The sequence below is a fragment of the Podarcis gaigeae genome (assembly GCF_964106915.1).
Source record: "Podarcis gaigeae genome assembly, chromosome: 5".
NCBI lineage: Eukaryota > Metazoa > Chordata > Lepidosauria > Squamata > Lacertidae > Podarcis > Podarcis gaigeae.
In genome coordinates, this window is record NC_139681.1 from 13,700,637 (window position 1) to 13,721,021 (window position 20,385).

At 46.7% G+C, this 20,385-nt stretch overlaps 1 protein-coding gene across 1 annotated transcript in view; it reads left to right on the top strand.

Moving 5' to 3' along the window:
* The first annotated feature begins 10,824 nt into the window (after positions 1 to 10,824).
* Positions 10,825 to 20,385, top strand: part of ANTXRL (ANTXR like) — a 58,967-nt gene continuing 49,406 nt past the window's right edge. The window contains exons 1-3 of the mRNA XM_083738399.1: positions 10,825 to 11,505; positions 18,385 to 18,456; positions 18,567 to 18,638. Coding sequence (XP_083594525.1) covers positions 11,318 to 11,505; positions 18,385 to 18,456; positions 18,567 to 18,638 — 332 coding nt within the window. The 5' untranslated portion in view covers positions 10,825 to 11,317. The remainder of the gene's footprint in view (positions 11,506 to 18,384; positions 18,457 to 18,566; positions 18,639 to 20,385) is intronic.

Here is a 20,385-nt window from a genome sequence, read left to right on the forward strand (position 1 = left end):
TCCTCCTCCCTCAGGCTGCCTCCTCAGCCGCAGCCACCACCTCCGGCTTCCCCTGGCAGCGCGGCGGAAGTCTCGCAAGAGAGGGGCTGCCTGCCCGCCCGCCGCCACCCATCTCCTCACAACGCGCCCCTGAGGGGGGAAAGGGAGAGACGAAGACACGGCAGCTCATGCGTGCGTGCGCTCTCGAGGCAGAGGACCCCGAGCCACTGCTTCCCTCCTGAGCCGGGCAAGCATGAAACCCAGGAAATTTAAGGGGCATCATCAATCTGGGACAGCAGCGGGACACAGCGCTGGGATAAGGGAGTTTCCCGCCAAATAAGGGACGGTTGACAGCTATGTTCCGGGTGTCTGCAGTTCCACCACGCGACGTTACAGGGGTGCCTGTCCGGGCTGATCCAGATCTTGTTAGGTGAAAATAAGGGCGCTGGAAAGGATTCAGATTCAGATGATTTCGAGTTGACTGGGGTGGGGGGCATCTTAAAATGGAGGAAATCAGGTGTTGGGACCCCCGCCCTCTTTCTATGCAATAGGAACCCGAAGCCACCTTTGCAGAATGGGGAAAAGAATTGGTCCCGCTGCCTTCAACTCTTCTGCACCCAAAATACCGGTGGAGAATATTTGAAGAAAAATTAGAAGGCGGCCTTCCAGGAGAATGGGGAAAAGAAAGCTCTGAGGAAATTTTCTTTGGGAAATTTGTTCTTTTTTCATTTTTTTTTTTTTTTTTTTTTTGCTTGCTTGCAGTTATTTATTTATTTTTAGCAATTTATTTTTTTTAGCAATTTCAACTGGGCTATTATTTCCCCAGTCCTTCAGTGCATCACCAATGAGACAACATTTTTATGGTGCTCTTGCAGTTTTGCACTTTACTTTTCATTCTTTGGATTCTGTAGTTATTAGGCTGCTTTAAAGCTGAACAGCAAGCATGCCGATTTTTGCAAGTTGAAATGTTGAGGAGTGAAAATGTCTATTCCTCTACAGTCATATCAGCACTAGCATACAGGGAACCCACAACCTGTGTGCATCTAACCTGTGTGCATTCAGTTGCAAAAAAGAAATAGGAATGGGGGCAGGGTTCTGGGGAAAAAATCACTATGGGAATCTCACCTGCCATTAAAGCCAATGGGTTTTGACCACAGTATATGCACTGTAGGCACGATTCCCTGGAACCTAAACCCCACGTGAGCTGCGGGCCTACAGTATTGAGATACATTGCACATAAAAAAATTAGGGATGCGGGCGCCGGGCTCTCAGGGGTGCCAGACTGAGAGTTGAGTCCAGGGAAGAGCCCATCTGTTGGTTGGAGCTCTGCGACGGGCTCTTCTGCTGCTGGCGGCTCTGCGCTGCAAGTTTAGGGGTGACCGAGCCAGCGAGACGCTGAGGTGGCCAGCCAGCTCCACTCTCCTGTGCACCTGGGACTGGGCAACCTGGGGGGGGGGGAGCCGGGCAGATCTTTGCACCCCAGCACCGCATATGCTTAAGACAGCCCTGAGCTTGATAACACAGTAAGCGTAGGTAATTAAAAAGGAGGATTTATTGTGAAACCAAACAGATTGCTCTGGACAGCTTCAACAAAGCGTCCGGCATCATTGCTCAAGATGACCCTTCTGAAGACTCCTTCCGGCATCGACAGAATATATTGAACTTACGACCCTTGCGTCTCTTGTTTTGCGTCCTATCTAACAGCCCTCCCATTCGCCGACTGTTTGGACTGAGTAGATCAACTCCAACCTCTTCCTGGTCTGAGACTATTCACACCTTTTTGTGCTTCCGGCAAGCTTTGGCTCTGTTCCAGCCTACTCTCAGCTACTGTCTTATCAGCCAGCCTATCAAGGTCTGGAAGAGCTGAAGTCTGCAGCTGCCAGCTCTCCCCTGCCTGATTAATATCTAAGCCTCTCTGTTCCTGGCTGCTTTCTGCAGTTGGCTGCAAATCTTCGCTTGGAGCTGGCTCATTCCTGACACTCCTGTTCCTGGGAGAGAGTGGGAAAGGGGACAGAGGGGATTCTCCCAGCCCACCCCTCTCAGGAACCATCTTTTCCTCTGCTTCTGATGCGTCCTGCACTTCCTCCCCCAACTCTGACTGCTCAGCCCCTTCGCCTTCTTCCAGCCCTTGCTGCTGCCTCATGGGGGGCACGAAACCCCATAAATTGCTGGCCCCTTCTCCTGGGTCAGCCTTGGACTACACACTCCTCAGACCTCCACTAGTCCCTGACAGAAGGAGACCAACTGACAACCCAATTAGCTTCCAGGCACAATTCAAAGCTCTGGTTTTGACCGATGAACGTGGCCCTGGACCCCAATACCTCAAGGACAGCCTCTCCTCATAGGAACCAACCCAGACTCTGCAATCGTCATCCGAGGCCCTTCTTTGTGTGCCTCGTTCATGAGAGGTCTGGAAGGTGACCACACAAGAACAGGCCTTTTCAGTGGTGGTTCCCCATTTGTGGAATGTTATCTCTGGGGATGCGGGTGGTGCTGTGGGTTAAACCACAGAGCCTAGGACTTGCCGATCAGAAGGTTGGTGGTTCGAATCCCCGTGACGGGGTGAACTCTTGTTGCTCGGTCCCTGCTCCTGCCAACCTAGCAGTTCGAAAGCACATAAAAGTGCAAGTAGATAAATAGGTACCACTCCGGCAGGAAGGTAAACGGCGTTTCCGTGCGCTGCTCTGGTTCACCAGAAGCGGTTTAGCTCTATGCCAGCTCTCTCAACCAATAAAGTGAGAGGAGCACCGCAACCCCAGAGTCAGTCACAACTGGACTTAATGGCCAGGGGTCCCTTTACCTTTATCTCTGGGGAAGCTCACCTGGAGCCATTATTACGTATCTTCAGGTGCCAGGGGAAAAAAACATTCCTTTTAAACCAGGTCTTTCCCTTTTAACTATCCATGGCCTTTTAGAGTGGGTAGAATCTTTTAATGTATTTCTTCCCCTGGTTTTCATATATGTGTTTTTTGTTTGTAAGTTACTTGGCAAGTCACTTTCAGTTGTCACGGCACAATAAAAAGGCACCTAGTAAATTAAATAAATAAATGCATAGTTGTGCTCATGAGTCTACTAGGTAAATGGTGCTTAAAACAGCGAACTAAATACTCAAGTCAGATCAACCACCAATTCAAATGGCTTGTGGACTAGGTAATGAATTGTGGATTTTCCCCAAAGCAAGAATTGAACCTGAAATCCTTTAGCAACTTGAAACTGGCAGCTCCACGGTAAAAAAAAGCTTCTCAAAAACAGGTAGAAGGTGCCAAATTTTCAGGGATGATCTCAGAAGAAGCAGATTTGTAGCTCAAGCCCAGTGTTAGAAAGACAGAGGTCGATAATTTGTTTATCAAGGGCAATTGTTTTCGGTGTGATGGGAATAGTTTTACTCTCCTCTGAGGTTTTATATGCAAAAATAAAAGCTTATCAACTTTCCATGTTTAGGGTTTTGTTTTTTTTAATGTTATATTAGGCCACCGATGAAGATATTTGCATTGAAACAAATTTGGCTTATGTCAAAATGATTTGCATAGTATTAGGATAGTTAAGGAATTCTTGCTGGAATCTTTGTAGGTATGATTTGTTTGTTGTAATAAATAATTCTGCATTTTACTACCATTTCCCTCCTTTGTTTTTGGTTGAAAACACTGGCATTGCCATTAAAGCAGCAAGTCAAAACCCTTTAACGGAGAACTTCATCATCTGCATTAACCTGCCTAGTTGGTTGTTTTATGTGGCATATAAGCTTGGCAGTCCCTGTTACGGGTGGGTGGGTCTAGTCATGTCTAATAAAAAAAGGTTGCAGGGAGGGAGCTACAGAAATGGGGGGACCCAGCTGCACCACTGGAAATTGTGACAAAGATGCCTGCTCTTATTTGTTCATCCTCTGTTGCTCAAAATAAAATCAAACTATCAGACCCTCGTTGGAATAAGTTCCGGCACCATTTCCAACACAGAGGAGGCGGGAAAAATATTGGGGCCACTTTCAGAGTTGGTCTCCCTCGCCGGTCACCGAAACAGGTAAAATGAAAATAAAAAAGGCAGGTTTTTTAATTTCCTCCAGCACTCCTAAAGTAGCAAATACCTGCGCCAGCAACCCAATCAGATCAAAGCAGCTGATGGGAGAACGTTGGATAAAGACCTCTATGAAATGCCTGGATTGATTTCTGTGTTTTCTTTTTCTTTCTTTCTTTCTTTTTGCAAAATCAGAAATATTGCAAAGATTTCATTCCCCCCCCCCCCCAGTTTTCTACATCAGCTTTGCAAGATCTCCTGAGCTTGTTCTGTCTTTTCCACCATCTCTCCTGTCAGCTTTTCTTTTGGCAACAGATTTCTCTTTGATTGTATCAAATATAAAATATCCCTCCTTCAAAACCATTACTGGGTTGACGTTTGGTTTTTCAATACAAGCCAATATTCAGTTTGCTTGGACATTAATCAAAGAAGCCCGGTTATTTCATTTGTCAACATGCTCATAGGAATTTTCTACCAGGCGTTAAAGGCATTTATATGGAATGACATCTTTCAAAAGCGATGTAGCAAGTCCCAATTTGGGGCCTATTCGATTCTGACAAGACATTTGATGGTTCTATATTTTATGTACCAGCTGTGCCAGAAACCATTTGCTATGCAGAGCCATAAATTATCTCCAGCAAGTGCCTTTTATAAAGAAATTAAAAACAAACAGGCATAAGGCACTTCTTGCGATGATGATGATGATGATGATGGATGATGATCATCATCATCATTGTATGTGAACAGGTGAATTCCATTACAATATTAAATAAAGGGTTGGAAGTCAAAGGGATCTCAAGTTAGTGATTCCAAAGATAGGAGATAAAATGGATAAACCGTTTGCTAGATTTCATTGCAAAGGGCCTTTCTGAAGGCAGCGTAATTTGGGTTTATTATCTCATCCCCTTTCCCATTACTGCTGATCTTGTGCAGACTGGCATAAGCATTATTCCATCAACATGCATGGTGTTTTACAGAATACAAGTCCCTGTTCTGCATGTGGCTCCAGCCTGGCACCCCTGAGCAGAGAAGGCCGATGTCGTTTTCACAAATGATACCCGCCTCTTCCCCCACAATTCCCCAGTTTGTAAGCTGAGTGAAGAACTTACACTGGCTACGAAACACGTTTTCCCCAGCCAATTCCATCTTGAATAGAGAATTGTATAAGTAAGAGCTGCAGCATCTTGAGAAGTAGAGACATCACCTTGCCAACAAAGGTTCGTATAGTTAAAGCTATGGTTTTCCCAGTAGTGATGTATGGAAGTGAGAGCTGGACCATGAAGAAGGCTGATCGCCGAAGAATTGATGCTTTTGAATTATGGTGCTGGAGGAGACTCTTGAGAGTCCCATGGACTGCCAGAAGATCAAACCTATCCATTCTGAAGGAAATCAGCACTGAGTGCTCACTGGAAGGACAGATTGTGAAGCTGAGGCTCCAGTACTTTGGCCACCTCATGAGAAGAGAAGACTCCCTGGAGAAGACCCTGATGTTGGGAAAGATGGAGGGCACAAGGAGAAGGGGGCGACAGAGGACGAGATGGTTGGATAGTGTTTTCGAGGTTACCAGCATGAGTTTAACCAAACTGCAGGAGGCAGTGGAGGACAGAGGTGCCTGGCGTTCTCTGGTCCATGGGGTCATGAAGAGTCGGACACGACGAAACTACTAAACAACAACAAAAGAGCTGCAGTCCAGTGGCCAAGTGTAAATGGTTTTTGCATGCAAAATGTCCCTGGTTCACTGTCTGCCATCTCTAGGTTGAGGCTGGGGAAGCCCTAGAACAGGCATAAGGAAACTCGGCCCTCCAGATGTTTTTGGCCTACAGCTCCCATCATCCCTAGCTAGCAGGACCAGCGGTCAGGGATGATGGGAATTGTAGTGCCAAAAATATCTGGAGGGCTGAGTTTGCCTATGCCTGCCCTAGAAAGCCCTGATCAGCCAGAAGCAATTCTGAGTTACACAGACGGATAAATTGACTCTGTATAATGCAGCTTTCTATGTTCCAATAGGAACATCCTGTGCAGACCCACCCATTTGCCCTCTGGCATGGAGCCACTTCCTTTGTCAGACTTAGGTCAGGGGTAGGCAACCTAAGGCCTGTGGACGGTCCGGGAATCAGCATGTTTTTACACGAGTAGAATGTGCCCTTTTATTTAAAATGCATCCCTGGGTTATTTGTGGGGCCTGCCTGGTGTTTTTACATGAGTAGAATGGTGCTGTGGGATTGCTGATCAGAAGGTCGGCGGTTCGAATCCCCACAACGGGGTGAGCTCCCGTTGCTCTGTCCCTGCTCCTGCCAATCTAGCAGTTTGAAAGCACGCCAGCGCAAGTAGATAATTAGGTACCGCTCCAGCGGGAAGGTAAACGATGTTTCCGTGCACTGCTCTGGTTCGCCAGAAGTGGCTTTGTCATGCTGGCCACATGACCCAGAAGCTATACGCCGGCTCCCTCGGCCAATAAAGTGAGATGAGTGCCACAACCCCAGAGTTGGCCACGACTGGACCTAATGGTCAGAGGTCTACAACGGGGTAAGCTCCCATTGCTGTGTCCCAGCTCCTGCCAACCAAGCAGTTCGAAAGCACACCAGTGCAAGTAGATAAATAGGTACCGCTACAGCAGGAAGGGAAATGGCTTTTCCATGCGCTCTGGTTTCCGTCACGGTGTCCTGTTGCGCCAGAAGCAGCTTAATCATGCTGGCCACATGATCCAGAAAGCTGTCTGTGGACAAACGCTGGCTCCCTCAGCCTGAAAGTGAGATGAGCATCACAACCCCATAGTCGCCTTTGACTGGACTTAACCGTCCAGGGGTCCTTTACCTTTCACCTTTACCTGCCCCACCAACATAAATCCTGACAACACCAATGCTAGGGGAGTTGTTTGTAAGCAACATCAGGAACGATGGAGCAAATGTGCAAATTGAGTAGACTCTGTAGAAGCATTTTTCATTCTTAACTGTGCTTGGTAAAACTTCTAATATAGTGTAGCTATATCAGAGTATCAGACACTGACTGGCTTGCATAGGCAGAAATGATCCTCTCTGTTAGCTGTTGCAATGCCCTGCCTGATTCATTGGCCCTTTGCTGCCAATTAAGGTTGCAATCCCATGCAACCGGAAGTAATTTACCTGTAAGTAAGCACCATTGAGGTACGTGGGTGGCGCTGTGGGTCAGAAGGTTGGCGGTTCGAATCCCCGCAATGGGGTGAGCTCCTGTTCCTCGGTCCCAGCTCCTGCCAACTTAGCAGTTTGAAAGCACGTCAAAGTGCAAGTAGATAAATAGGTACCACTCCAGTGGGAAGGTAAACGGCATTTCCGTGCGCTGCTCTGGTTTGCCAGAAGCGGCTTAGTCATGCTGGCCATATGACCCAGAAGCTGTCTGCGGACAAACGCCGGCTCCCTCGGCCAGTAAAGCGAGATGAGCGCGCAACCCCAGAGTCGGTCACGACTGGACCTAATGGCCAGGGGTCCCTTTACCTTTTAAGCACCATTGATTTCAGGGGAGCTTATGACATATAAACATGCATTGCGTCAGGCTGCATGTGAGACCATGAGGAGCACAGAGATGCAGTTGAACCTGATGTGAGAGATTTTGAGTCAATATAATAGCTGCAATGTACGGACAAAACATCAACACACAACTCCCCAGCTTGAGTCAAGGCTTGTTTCCCACCAAAACAAAAATGGACAAATTGCCTCCAAAGTGATTCTGCCTTGCTTCCGTCCTGTGGCTTGATCCATTAATTAGGTCAGATCGGTCCAGTTCTTTCTCATGAGCTGTGGCTCGAGGGGGTGACGGGGGGAACACACAGGAATGACAAGAAAGAGTCGGTCATAATTATTGCAATAATTTCAGGTGGCTTGACAACCTTTCTAGGAAAAAGTCTTTGGAGAGAAGGGTGAAATATGGAAATATGCAAAATAGGGTGTGTGTGTGCTTGTTTGTTTTAGAATGTTTCATTGCAAGAACTACATGTGTCTTACACACATAAATACAAGCATGTGCCTGACAAATGTATCAATATGGTGCAAAGCTAATTTAGGTTAGATTTGCACAAGATTTTATCATGTTAAAACCTTATTTTGTGTAGCCTCAACACTGTATGTAGTAGAAGCAAAAATCCAAGCTTTGCGCAGCCATCCATATGTGAAGCTACCTATTTCTGTGTTTGCTTTTAATGCACAATTTACCATATCCCAACACACAGTTTGGACGCAGGCTATTGCTGAACACAGCATTCCCCTACCAATTACAGTCACAGTATGCAGAAAATAATGGACTAGGGTGTGTGCCCGATTAGCATTGGCCCATCCCAGTTCCTTATTCCTTTCTCCATCTATTGGCTGTTGTTGGCAAGGAAGTCCAAGCTCGACAGCATCCTGCCCCCAAACAGAGGGCTGGACCACCAAGCACAATTCACCACTACCTCATAAAGGGCACATCTCCAGTTGCCAACTAACAGTTTAGAGGCATATTTATATTGGTCACCTGGGCTCATCATGTTATCAATGAGTGTTGTGCAAAAAACAATGGTTTTGCCTGAATATAAAGAAGACAATTCCCCAGTCACAGAAATCTGTTCAACAAAACTTATTTTGTGGCCTAGGGACATAGAATCACAGGACAGATTTATTGATTGAGCTCATTCAAACTTTCATTGGAAATAGTCGATATTCTAGTGAACTAGTACAGTATTCAGCTTCAATAGACGCCCCTAGGAGACTACATGCTTTTGAATTATGGTGCTGGAGACTCTTGAGAGTCCCATGGACTGCAAGATCAAACCTATCCATTCTGAAGGAAATCAGCCCTGAGTGCTCACTGGAAGGACAGATCCTGAAGCTGAGGCTCCGATACTTTGGCCACCTCATGAGAAGAGAAGACTCCCTGGAAAAGACCCTGATGTTGGGAAAGATTGAGGGCACAGGGAGAAGGGGACGACAGAGGACGAGATGGTTGGACAGTGTTTTCGAAGCTACCAGCATGAGTTTGACCAAACTGCGGGAGGCAAAGGAAGACAGAAGTGCCTGGTGTGCTGTGGTCCAGGGGGCCACGAAGAGTCGGACACGACTAAACAACAACAAGGAGACTACAAGTGGGGTGGGGGGTGGCAGTGGCGGCACTCTGATGCATTTGTGGTCTCTTCTGAAAAGGATGCTTTGAATTAACCCTGATTTTACTGCTTTTTCTTGCTAACAACTACAGTGGTACCTCAGGTTACATATGCTTCAGGTTACAGACTCCGCTAACCCAGAAATAGTGCTTCAGGTTAAGAACTTTGCTTTAGGATGAGAACAGAAATCATGCTCCGGCGGTGGGAGGCCCCATTAGCTAAAGTGGTGCTTCAGGTTAAGAACAGTTTCAGATTAACAACGGACCTCTGGAACGAATTAAGTACTCAACCCGAGGTACCACTGTAGTTAATACATTAAAAAAGCTGACAGCTCACTTCTCTATTAGATGCCTGCTTTCATAGGAGCCAACTCCTAGGGGCCGAGGTCCCTTTGCCACCCTCCCCATAAAATACTTGAGGGGGCTGAGTGTCCCCCAGTTGCCATTCAGATGGTTCCCTGTGCTTGTCATGTGACTGATGATGCAGGGTGTGGTTTACCCCAGTATTTAATTCAAGTTGGCACCCCTGGGCAGGACACCCATTCGTCACCATCTTCCGCCTGGCTCTAGCAGCTTCAGGTTGAAATGTCTCAACAGCAGTAGTTTTATTTTTATACACAAGCAAAACACACAAACAAACAAACAAAAATCATATCCTTATTAAAATTACACTTATTGACATTGTTAAGTGACTTCCTCGCTTCCCCTTAGTCAAATTTCCATGCATATCCTTATAACGGCTTTCCAAATCATAATTCTTATAAACTTAACTTAGTCCAATAACATCCTTATATCTTTTCAATTCGAAATTGTACATGTTAAACATCACTTAACTTATATAAATTCCTAAGCCAATTTGTTGCCTGCAAGCTATTTCCAATTAATTTAACTTAACAAATTTAGCTAAGTAATCGTTAAATTTTAAATTTTGTCCATTCTTCCTGATACTCCTCCTCTTTCTGGTCACGGACTCTTCCAGTTACGTTGGCTAGCTCCAAAAAATCCATCATCTTCATCTGCCATTCTTCCACCGTTGGTAATTCTTGGGTTTTCCACTTTTTCGCTAGTAAAATTCGAGCAGCAGTTGTGGCATACAAAAATAATTTAACATCTTTCTTGGGCAATTCCAAACCTGTTATTCCAAGAAGAAAGGCCTCTGGTTTCTTTATAAATGTATATTTCAACATTTTTTTCAGTTCATTATAAATCTTTTCCCAAAAGTCTTTCACCTTGGGGCAGGTCCACCACATGTGATAAAAAAGTTCCTTCCTTTTCTTTACATTTCCAACATAAATTATCACAGTTAGGTTATATCTTTGCTAGTTTGACAGGAGTAAAATACCATCTGTACATCATTTTCATTATATTTTCCTTCAACACAGTACATGCAGTGAACTTGACCCCTTTCTTCCACAGTCTTTCCCAATCCTCAAACATTATATTATGTCCTACATCTCTTGCCCAGTCTAGCATCACCAACAGCAGTAGTTTTAAATGACTTTCTTTTGGACTCCTAGTGCTCAGAAAACTTTCTACAATATCTACTTTTAGCGAAGTATGCTAGATTAAGGAGGGGCAACCCCGATCTCTGCGCTACGCCCGGGCCCCTCGGCCGTCTTCCCGCAAACGTCGGGGATGAAGCGCGCACGTGTGAACGCCGCTCTTGGCTGGAACCTCCGGAGGGCTGCGCGCTCCGCGATCCCCAGTGGGCTTCCCCTTCCCCGGGTCCTCCTTTGGCCGATCCCCGAGGAAAGCCGCGGGGTTTTGCGCGCCCCGCCAAGGCGCCCACCTCCCTCTCCATCTCCTGGGTCCTGTGCGCGCCTGTGCGCCCCGGTTCCCTGCGCGCCCGCCTCGCCGTCCGAGGGAGCTCCGCGCCGCGCGTCCCGGAACAGGAAAGGTCCGCGCGGCCGGCTCGCCTTCTCCCGGCCTGGGCGCGCAGCAGAGCAGCCCTCCTTCCCTGCTGGCCCGCTCCGTCCGGCCCTCCTTCCCCTCCCCGCCAAGGCGGGCGCGCAGGAAACCGGGGCCGCGCGGCAGACAGCCTCTTCCTGGGGCTTTAGGTAACGTCTCGCCAAGCGCCGCGGGCAGCAGCAAGCAGCCCAGCCTTCGCGGCCCTCCGCCGATCGCCCCACCCAAGCAGCCGTCCGCCGGGGCTGCTGAGCCGGGCGCGCACGTCGGAGGAGCGGGCCGCTGCGCGCTGCTGCTGCTGCTGGCGGAGGCGAAGATGGCGCGCCCGGGGAGCGGAGGGGCTCTCCTCCTCGGCGCCGTCGCCCTGCTGCTGGCCGCGGGCAGCCTGGCGTCGGGAGCCCGCCAGGAGAAGGACATCGGAGGAGGAGGGCACGGAGGCGGCGGGCCAGGGGAGCGGCCCTCGTCGTGCCACGGCGCCTTCGATCTCTACTTCGTCCTGGACAAGTAAGTGCCTGCCGTCGGGGCTGTCCAAGAAGAAGCCTCCTCCCCAAAGTGCCCTGGGCGCTTACTCCCGAGTAGTCCGTCCCCCCCCCCCCCCAGCGGGGCTGGCTCCCGAGGAAGCCGTTGTGGGCTTGCAGCCTCCGTTTGTAGGTTTCGTCCGGAGAGTTGCTCGCAAAACGCACCGTCGTTTTGTCTTGGAGCAGCGTCCGCTGCGCGGGAAGGGCGCAAGCTTCGGGGTTGCACCGAAATGCGTGACAAGAAAGGGGGGGGGGTGTCGTCGGGATGCCCAGACCGCAGCCTAACAGGGGCAAATTGTACTCTTTTTCTGCCAGCTGAAGTTACTCCAGGGTCGTTGTCTTGCAAATCCGCACCTCTTTGTTGTACCTTGTGTGCAGTTGCAACCCGAGGGCAATTGCGTCCCCTCCCCTCCTCTCCCCTATGCATCAGCTACACAGAGGCCCTACAGAGAGAGTTGAAAAGTGCTATTGATGAAAGCATAGTCGTGGTTATTCCTGCCTCATTGCTGATGATGTTGTACAGAGGCGTTCATATTCTGCCAGGCTGGATTGAATGGCCAAACTTTCCTTTTTTGCCAGTTTTCTGGTCGTTGTGAGAAAGAACCATCACAAACAGAAATCCAAGCACAAAGTAGGTTTGGCAGAAAGAGCATTAAAAAAAAACACACCAAGATTTGGCCAATGTGAAGACTTCTATGTGCACTGACAGTCAGCGCATGACGGTCTGCATTCAACTGCACCTGGACCAAGTTCCGAGTCTCCCTCATAGTTTAGCGCTGAGCAACGCCGCTTTTATTGCACATTAAGATTAATATTCAGACTTGTTACGAGACTTAACAGCCTAAGTGAAAACACGTTAGCTCCGAAAATTGTTCTCTGCTTGAGCAAGTATGGAGCTCAGACAAAGAATGTTTCACTTCCTAGCATGCACATCATGGAGGGACGTGGGTGGCGCTGTGGGTTAAACCACAGAACCTAGGACTTGCCGATCAGAAGGTCGGCGGTTCGAATCCCCGCGCCAGGGTGAGCTCCCGTTGCTCGGTCCTTGCTCCTGCCAACCTAGCAGTTCGAAAGCATGTCAAAGGGCAAGTAGATAAATAGGTACCACTCCGGCAGGAAGGTAAACGGGTTTCAGTGTGCTGCTCTGGTTCGCCAGAAGCGGCTTAGTCATGCTGGCCTCATGACCCGGAAGCTGTACGCCGGCTCCCTTGGGCAATAAAGCGAGATGAGCGCCGCAACCCCAGAGTCGGTCACGACTGGATTTTACTGTCAGGGGTCCCTTTACCTTTACTTTATGCACATCATGAGCTGAAAGCATTTCTCCTTGGGAGAAATCGGTTCTGTGGACCCCATGAACAAATAGCTTGCAACTCTTAACTCTGCCGTGCATTTAAGCGGCTCTGTTTAGAACCATGACTGAAAAATACAGCCGCTGATGGAACAGACCTCCAGCAGCGACAACTTAAATTGCCTCAGTAATCACCAAACAAACCCACAAAACTAAGAGAAGCCGAAAGAGTTGATTGTCACGCAGTTGATGAAAACAACCGAGAGAGCTTCATTTCTCTTAATGCTGAGTGGTAATTTAAAATACATATATTCCATACAAACTGTCACTATCGTTCAAGATCCTCCGAAAATGATACAGTAATGGCAAGCCAGTGGTCAGTTTATGCTGGCCTAACATACCTAGTGGGATGTGGGTGGCGCTGTGGGTTAAACCACAGAGCCTAGGACTTGCCGATTAGAAGGTCAGCAGTTCGAATCCCCGCGACGGGGTGAGCTCCTGTTGCTCCGTCCCTGCTCCTGCCAACCTAGTAGTTCGAAAGCACACAGTGCAAGTAGATAAATAGGTACCACTCCAGCGGGAAGGTAAACGCCGTTTCCGTGCGCTGCTCTGGTTCGCCAGAAGCGGCTTAGTCATGCTGGCCACATGACCCGGAAGCTGTACGCCGGCTCCCTCGGCCAATAAAGCGAGATGAGCGCCGCAACCCCAGAGTCGTTCATGACTAATTGTCAGGGGTCCCTTTACATAACTAGGTCCTAACATACCTAGTTGTAGTATAGAATCGTAGAATCATTGAATTGTAGAGTTGGGAGGGACCCCAGGGGTCATCTATTCCAACCCCCTTTTGCCCAACGTGCGGCTCGAACCCACGATCCAGTTGTGTGCTATCTGTACATGAAGCGTGCGATGGAGGGAGCTAATCTGTGCATGGCGACAAAGAAAGGTTTCCATCGTTTTGCTGCCCCTCTCTACAGGCTAAGCACACCGATGTCTCTATAGAGACAGATACCACAGCGCTGTGAGTCATTGTGGCGCAGGCAGCAAGCAGCCAGCGGCTGTTTTCAAAACAATCTTTTTAAGTTTTCAGCAGAGAGATTCCCATGTGTGTTGCTCAGCTCCCAGTCTGAATCATTGGGTAGAACTGATTTATAGACTGTCCAACTCAACAAAGGGCACAGAAGGTGCGGATTTAACAGACTCGGGTAAAGAAAAGAGAGACCCCCCGCTTACATGGATTATCAGTCAAAGCAAAAATGCTGTTGAAATCAGTGAGGTTTACTTCTGAGTAGACTTATTTAGGTTGGCAGTAAAAAAAAATCTACTGGGGCTCTTTACCTTTCTCTTTCCAAATGGGGATAATAAAACGTAAACCAGCAACTTTCTAATAAGACTGTTATGTTCACCATTGAAGGCAGCAATTATTTCTGCATTTCCTTTCTTTTTAATAATGCTTAGCATTCATGTATATTTTATTATACTTCACCAAGTTGGTGAAGTAAGCCAGTGTCATTCTGTCACTAAGTTGGGGTGAAACCATCCTACCGTCTCCAGGGGCCTTATTTACTCCCCCAACCTCCTATTACAGTTTAATTTGTTTCATAGGGAGGAGTCCAGCGCAGTGCGAACGTTACAGCAGAGTGGAGATTTCTGCTTGTACAATGGACCATTCTCCCCTCTCCTCCCTGTCTCCCGCATGCCCCATGAATCTCTTCTTGTGGTTTCCGTGACTCTCTGGAGCAGATTTGCAGGGGGCGGGACCACAAGAGTCATCTAGTCCACCCCCTTGCAATGCAGGAATCAATAATAATAATAATAATTGTTATTAATTAATTAATTAATTTACACCAGAGTGGGAGATAGCGTCCTTGCAACTGATGCAGTTTTATTTTATGCATCTGTGTTCATTTGTTGTTTTTATGTATGCAATTGGTGTATATTTGTGTCCTTCGATGTATTCTCTGCTTCCCACCGGTTTGTTAAGCTTGTGTGAATGCTTAGCTGTCCAGAAATGAAACCACAATAGCTTAATGTTATTGTGGTGTGTCACTGACTGTTTTGCTCTAGCCAATTTCAGTGTTAATTTGCATCAGGCTTTCAGGGCTTTGAATGGTAATGGGGTAGGTTTTTTTCTGCTTAAATATTGTGGCTATGTTTTATGCAGAAAGATGGGGTAGAAATTATCAAAAGTGAACAAAGGGTGTTTCCTCATGAGAAAGCAAAAACTGAGTTCTGTGTTTCACCAGGAAAAGACGGAATGAAAAAAATAAATAAATACTGTTATTCAAAAAGAGAAAGCAAACCAAACCGTAAATAGCCCAAGATAACCTAGTGGTTGTGTGTGTGTGTGTGTGTGTGTAAACCTTGCCTGTACAGTGGTACCTTGGTATGCAGTTGTTTTGGATTACAACCGTTTTGGACTACAACCATTTTGGATTACAACCACGCCAAACCCGAATGTGTGCGTCCCTTTTTTTGGATTGCAACCCATTTGGGGGGGGGGAGGCCCCATTGGCGAAAGCGCACCTTGGGTTATAACCTGTTTTGGTTTACAACTGGACCTCCGGAATGGATTATGGTTGTAAACCAAGGTACCACTGTACTGGATGATGAGAGAGAGAAGAAACAACAACAACAACAACAACAACAACAACAACAACAACAACAACAACAACAACAACAACAACAACAACAGTAATAATTTATTTATACCCCGCCCATCTGGCTGAGTTTCCCCAGCCACTCTGGGCAGCTCCCAATCAAGTGTTAAAAACAGTACAGCATTAAATATTAAAAACTTTCCTAAACAGGGCTGCCTTCAGATGTCTTCTGAATGCCAGGTAGTTGTTTATCTCTTTGACATCTGATAGGAGGGTGTTCCACAGGGCGGGAGCCACTACCGAGAAGGCCCTCTGCCTGGTTCCCTGTAACTTTGCTTCTCACAATGAGGGAACCGCCAGAAGGCCCTCGGCGCTGGATCTCAGCGTCCGGGCAGAACGATGGGGGTGGAGACACTTCTTCAGGTATACTGGGCCAAGGCCATTTAAGGCTTTAAAGGTCAGCACCAACACTTTGAATTGTGCTCGGAAACGTACTGGGAGCCAATGCAGATCTCTCAGGACCGGTGTTATGTGGTCCCGGCAGCCGCTCCCACTCACCAGTCTAGCTGCTGCATTCTGGATTAATTGTAGTTTCCAGGTCACCTTCAAAGGTAGCCCCACGTAGAGTGCATTGCAGTAGTCCAAGCGGGAGATAACTAGAGCATGCACCACTCTGGCAGGACAGTCCACGGGCAGGTAGGGTCTCAGCCTGCGGTGGAGCTGGTAGACAGCTGCCCTGGACACAGAATTGACCTGCGCTTCCATGGACAGCTGTGAGTCCAAAATGACTCCCAGGCTGCACACCTGGTCCTTCATGTTTTAACATGAACCTCTTGAAAGGAAGGACCATGCCTAGATGGAATGTGACAGCTCTCCTGTTTACACTTACTTCAAAGTAACCTCCGTTGCTTCTGAGGAATTATACACAGGAGCCAGACTAGCAGCAAGGCATGATGCCACTAAGTAATGGGTAGTTTGTCTTACCAAAGCACTTTGGGCGGTCCAATCCAACACCTGATTTGGAATTGCATGCCTGTTCTTGCAGCTTTTTCTGCTGTCTTCACAGGGCAGGGTGTGGTGACAATTATCACACAAGCTTTTCATTTTCTAACAGTGAAAAACTATTGCCAGGCAATAGTCATTATGGTAAATATAGATTGGAGCAAAATCTAAAATCCATTGCGCACGTTTTTCATTTGATGAGGGAGCGTGGCAGAGAGGGATACGTATGAAAATGCAAAGGTGAAAACGTGCATCCCGTTTGCATAAGAGATTTACTTGCTCCCGAAACCGTTCAGACAACCTTTATATGCAAATATAACTTGTTCTTAATAAAGCACAGTAATTATCCTAAGAGATAATCCTAAGGGACGCGGGTGGCGCTGTGGGTTAAACCACAGAGCCTAGGACTTGCCGATCAGAAGGCCGGCGGTTCGAATCCCCGCGACAGGGTGAGCTCCTGTTTCAGTGTGCTGCTCTGGTTTGCCAGAAGCAGCTTACCTTTACCTAATTATCCTAAGATACATACAGTATAGCAGGTTCTGCATTCCCTCTGGCTCTGATGTGCATGAACCAGGGACTGTACAAAAAATAGAGATATGCCCCCACTTTGCAGCCATACTCTTGCAATCTACTGTTGCAATTTTCCATTTTCAGGTGAAGGGGATCATTCTGAAGCAGCATGGCTCTATTTTTTTCTGCGGCACTCATCCTTCACTCACCTGGCATTGCTCAGCAATTACAGTGGTACCTCAGGTTACATCCGCTTCAGGTTACAGACTCCGCTAACCCAGAAATAGTGCTTCAGGTTAAGAACTTTGCTTCAAGATGAGAACAGAAATTGTGCTGCAGCGGCAGCGAGAGGCCCCATTAGCTAAAGTGGTGCTTCAGGTCTAGGGCTTGCTGACCAGAAGGTCAGCGGTTCGAATCCCCATGATGGAGTGAGCTCCCGTTGCTCTGTCCCAGCTCCTGCCAACCTAGCAGTTTGAAAGCACGTCAAAGTGCAAGTAGATAAATAGGTACCTCTCCAGCGGGAAGGTAAACGGTGTTTCCATGTGCTGCTCTGGTTCGCCAGAAGTGGCTTAGTCATGCTGGCTACATGACCGCTGTCTGTGGACAAACGCCGGCTCCCTCGGCCAGTAAAGTGAGATGAGCGCTGCAACCCCAGAGTCGGTCACGACTGGACCTAATGGTCAGGGGTCCCTTTACCTTTAGAATCTGCAAATTGCTATATCTTAACAAGTAGAACTCCCCTTTGCCTTCTCTGTCTTATGTCTTCGCGATGGAGCAACCTCCCACTCCAAAAAACCCCACACCTTGATAATTTTGCTGCTATCTCCAGGAGCGACAGTGGAGGATTTTCCAGGTGGGCACTCACGTTGCATCTGACTTCCTCAGAGGGCTTTAAAGGTCAGCACCAACACTTTGAATTGTGTTCAGAAACGTCCTGAAAGCCAATGTAGGTCTTTCAAGACCTGTGTTATATGGTCTCGACGGCTGCTTCCAGTCACCAGTCTAGCTGCCACATTCTGGATTAATTGTAGTTTCTGGGTCGCCTTCAAAGGTAGCCTCACGTAGAGCGCATTGCAGTAGTCCAAGCGGGAGGTAACCAGAGCATGCACCACTCTGGCGAAACAGTCTGTGGGCACGTAGGGTCTCAGCCTGCGTACCAGATGGAGCTGGTAAACAGCTGCCCTGGACACAGATTTGACCTGTGCCTCCATGGACAGTTGTGAGTCCAGAATGACTTCAAGGCTGTGCACCTGGTCCTTCAGGGGCACAGTTACCCCATTCAGGACCAGGGAGTTCACCACACTCACCCGCCCCCTGTCCCCCCCAAAGATAGCACTTCTGTCTTGCCAGGATTCAACCTCAATCCGTTAGCCACCATCCATCCTCCTTTTACTGAGTTTCTGCCAGAAGCTATAAGAGAATTGAGTAAAAGTTGGCCATTGCTGATCTGAGTATAATTCACTTTCAGGTCTGGAAGCGTCAAACACCACTGGATAGAAATTTTTTCCTTTGTTGAAAGTCTGGCTGAGAAGTTCATAAGGTGAGTATAAACACCGGGAGATTTGAGTGCAGTTGATTTCAGTATTTCTAAGCTCCCTCCTTATTCATATTCACTTATTCACGGTGCTTTGTCCTGCCTTTGCCTCACAGTCCGATGCTTCGAATGTCTTTCATTGTGTTTTCCTCGCGAGGGACCACGATTATGAAGTTGACTGAAGACAGGCAAGTGTCTATATTTTTAATTAAATAAAGAAGGGGAGAGGAGGGGAGCAGAGGTGTTGCTGTGAATTGGTTGGTAATTTCCTGGGGTGCAAGAGGGGCTAGTTTTGGAGAGAGCGTTGGTAGTTACTGGTTTGTACAGTTTTTGCCCAGTTACAATTGGGGAAATAAGAAAAAAACCTCAGTTTGTATGCACTGAAACTTATTTTGCCATTTGGCGATACTTTTTCCAGTTCTGCTTGTTGTACAGCTTTGTTCCCAATCACAGAACACTGGAAACCTGAGAGAGGCAGGCAATTAATTTTTCCTGAGAAAATAATAATAATAATAATAATAATAATAATAATAATAATAATAATAATAATGGTAATATTCGTACCCTGCCCATCTAGGCGGCTCCAAACAGTTACCATGCAACTGGTCCAGGATGCCAGTGGAAAGACCCTTTGGGTAACAAAAAGTTGGAGATGCCCCTTCAGCCCGCTTGATATTGAGGCCATTGAATTGTAGAGTTGCAAGCATATCTTAGAGGACATCTCAGTGATGGGCATCTTCATATATTTGAAGGTGTCTATTATATTGCATGTGGATAATCTCTCTTCCAGGCCAGACAGCCCAATCTCTTTGACCTTTCCTCATAGGCAGTGATGGCCAAACTTGGCCCTCCAGCTGTTTTGGGACTACAATTCCCATCATCCCTGACCACTGGTCTTGTTAGCTTGGGATGATGGGAGTTGTAGTCCAAAAACAGCTGGAGGGCCAAGTTTGGCCATCCCTGCTCATAGCTTTCCAGGCCTCTTGCCATCCTTGTTGCTTCTGTTGTGTTCTTGCTTGATGGTTAGTAAAACTCGCTTGAAAGCAACAACCCCAATTTCATGAAACCAGCGGAAGCCGTTGAGGTTGCTGGTAGAGTTTTGTTAAGTGGTTGTCAGCTGGGTGGGATGTGTTGGTTGCAGGGTGGATAAAAATAAATGATTTTTAAAAATAATAATTTAAAAAATCAGATTTTTTTATTTGTGGGATTTTTTTTATTTAAATCAGATTTGTTAAAAATTTTAATCAGATTTTTAAAATAAAATGCTTTTGGAGGAAAAATCTTTCTAAAGATAGTTTTCTATTTAAGTTACATTAAAGTTTTTCATGTGTTCTAAAACTCGGTCTAAGTTGGGTTTTTAAAAAAATTGTTTAACCACATCAGTTAACAAACATGGATACATATGCTATAATGTTATTGTTTTAGTTAAATAAATTGTTTAAATTGTTATTAAGGAAATGATTATTAAAATAAATGATTATTTTTCTCCTTCCAATAAAGTACAGCAGAAAAGTTGTCTGAATATAAACAGCTAACTTATGAAACCTCACAATAATTTCATAATTATCTGTCTATGTATTTCTAATATAACTATTTTTTGATATAACTGTAAAAACCACTCTGAAAATTTATCATTCCAAAAATGAAACCTTCATCTGTTTGTAAATATTTTAGATGATACCAGAATGAGTCTTTCTGTGAAAATAATAATACTGATTTAAATCACGTCTTCCTGACGAGTGATTTAAATTGTGATTTAAATCAATTTGATTTAAATCAAATCCACCTTATTTGGTTGATGGTTGTGGGTCGAAACACAAGGGCTGTCTAATGTACGGCTTCCATTTTGTTGGGTCGTGTTGAGTTTTTGCATAATTTCAATTAGAGAGAGAGATCTAGAGATCTATGAATATGTTAATTCAGAGAAGTATTCCC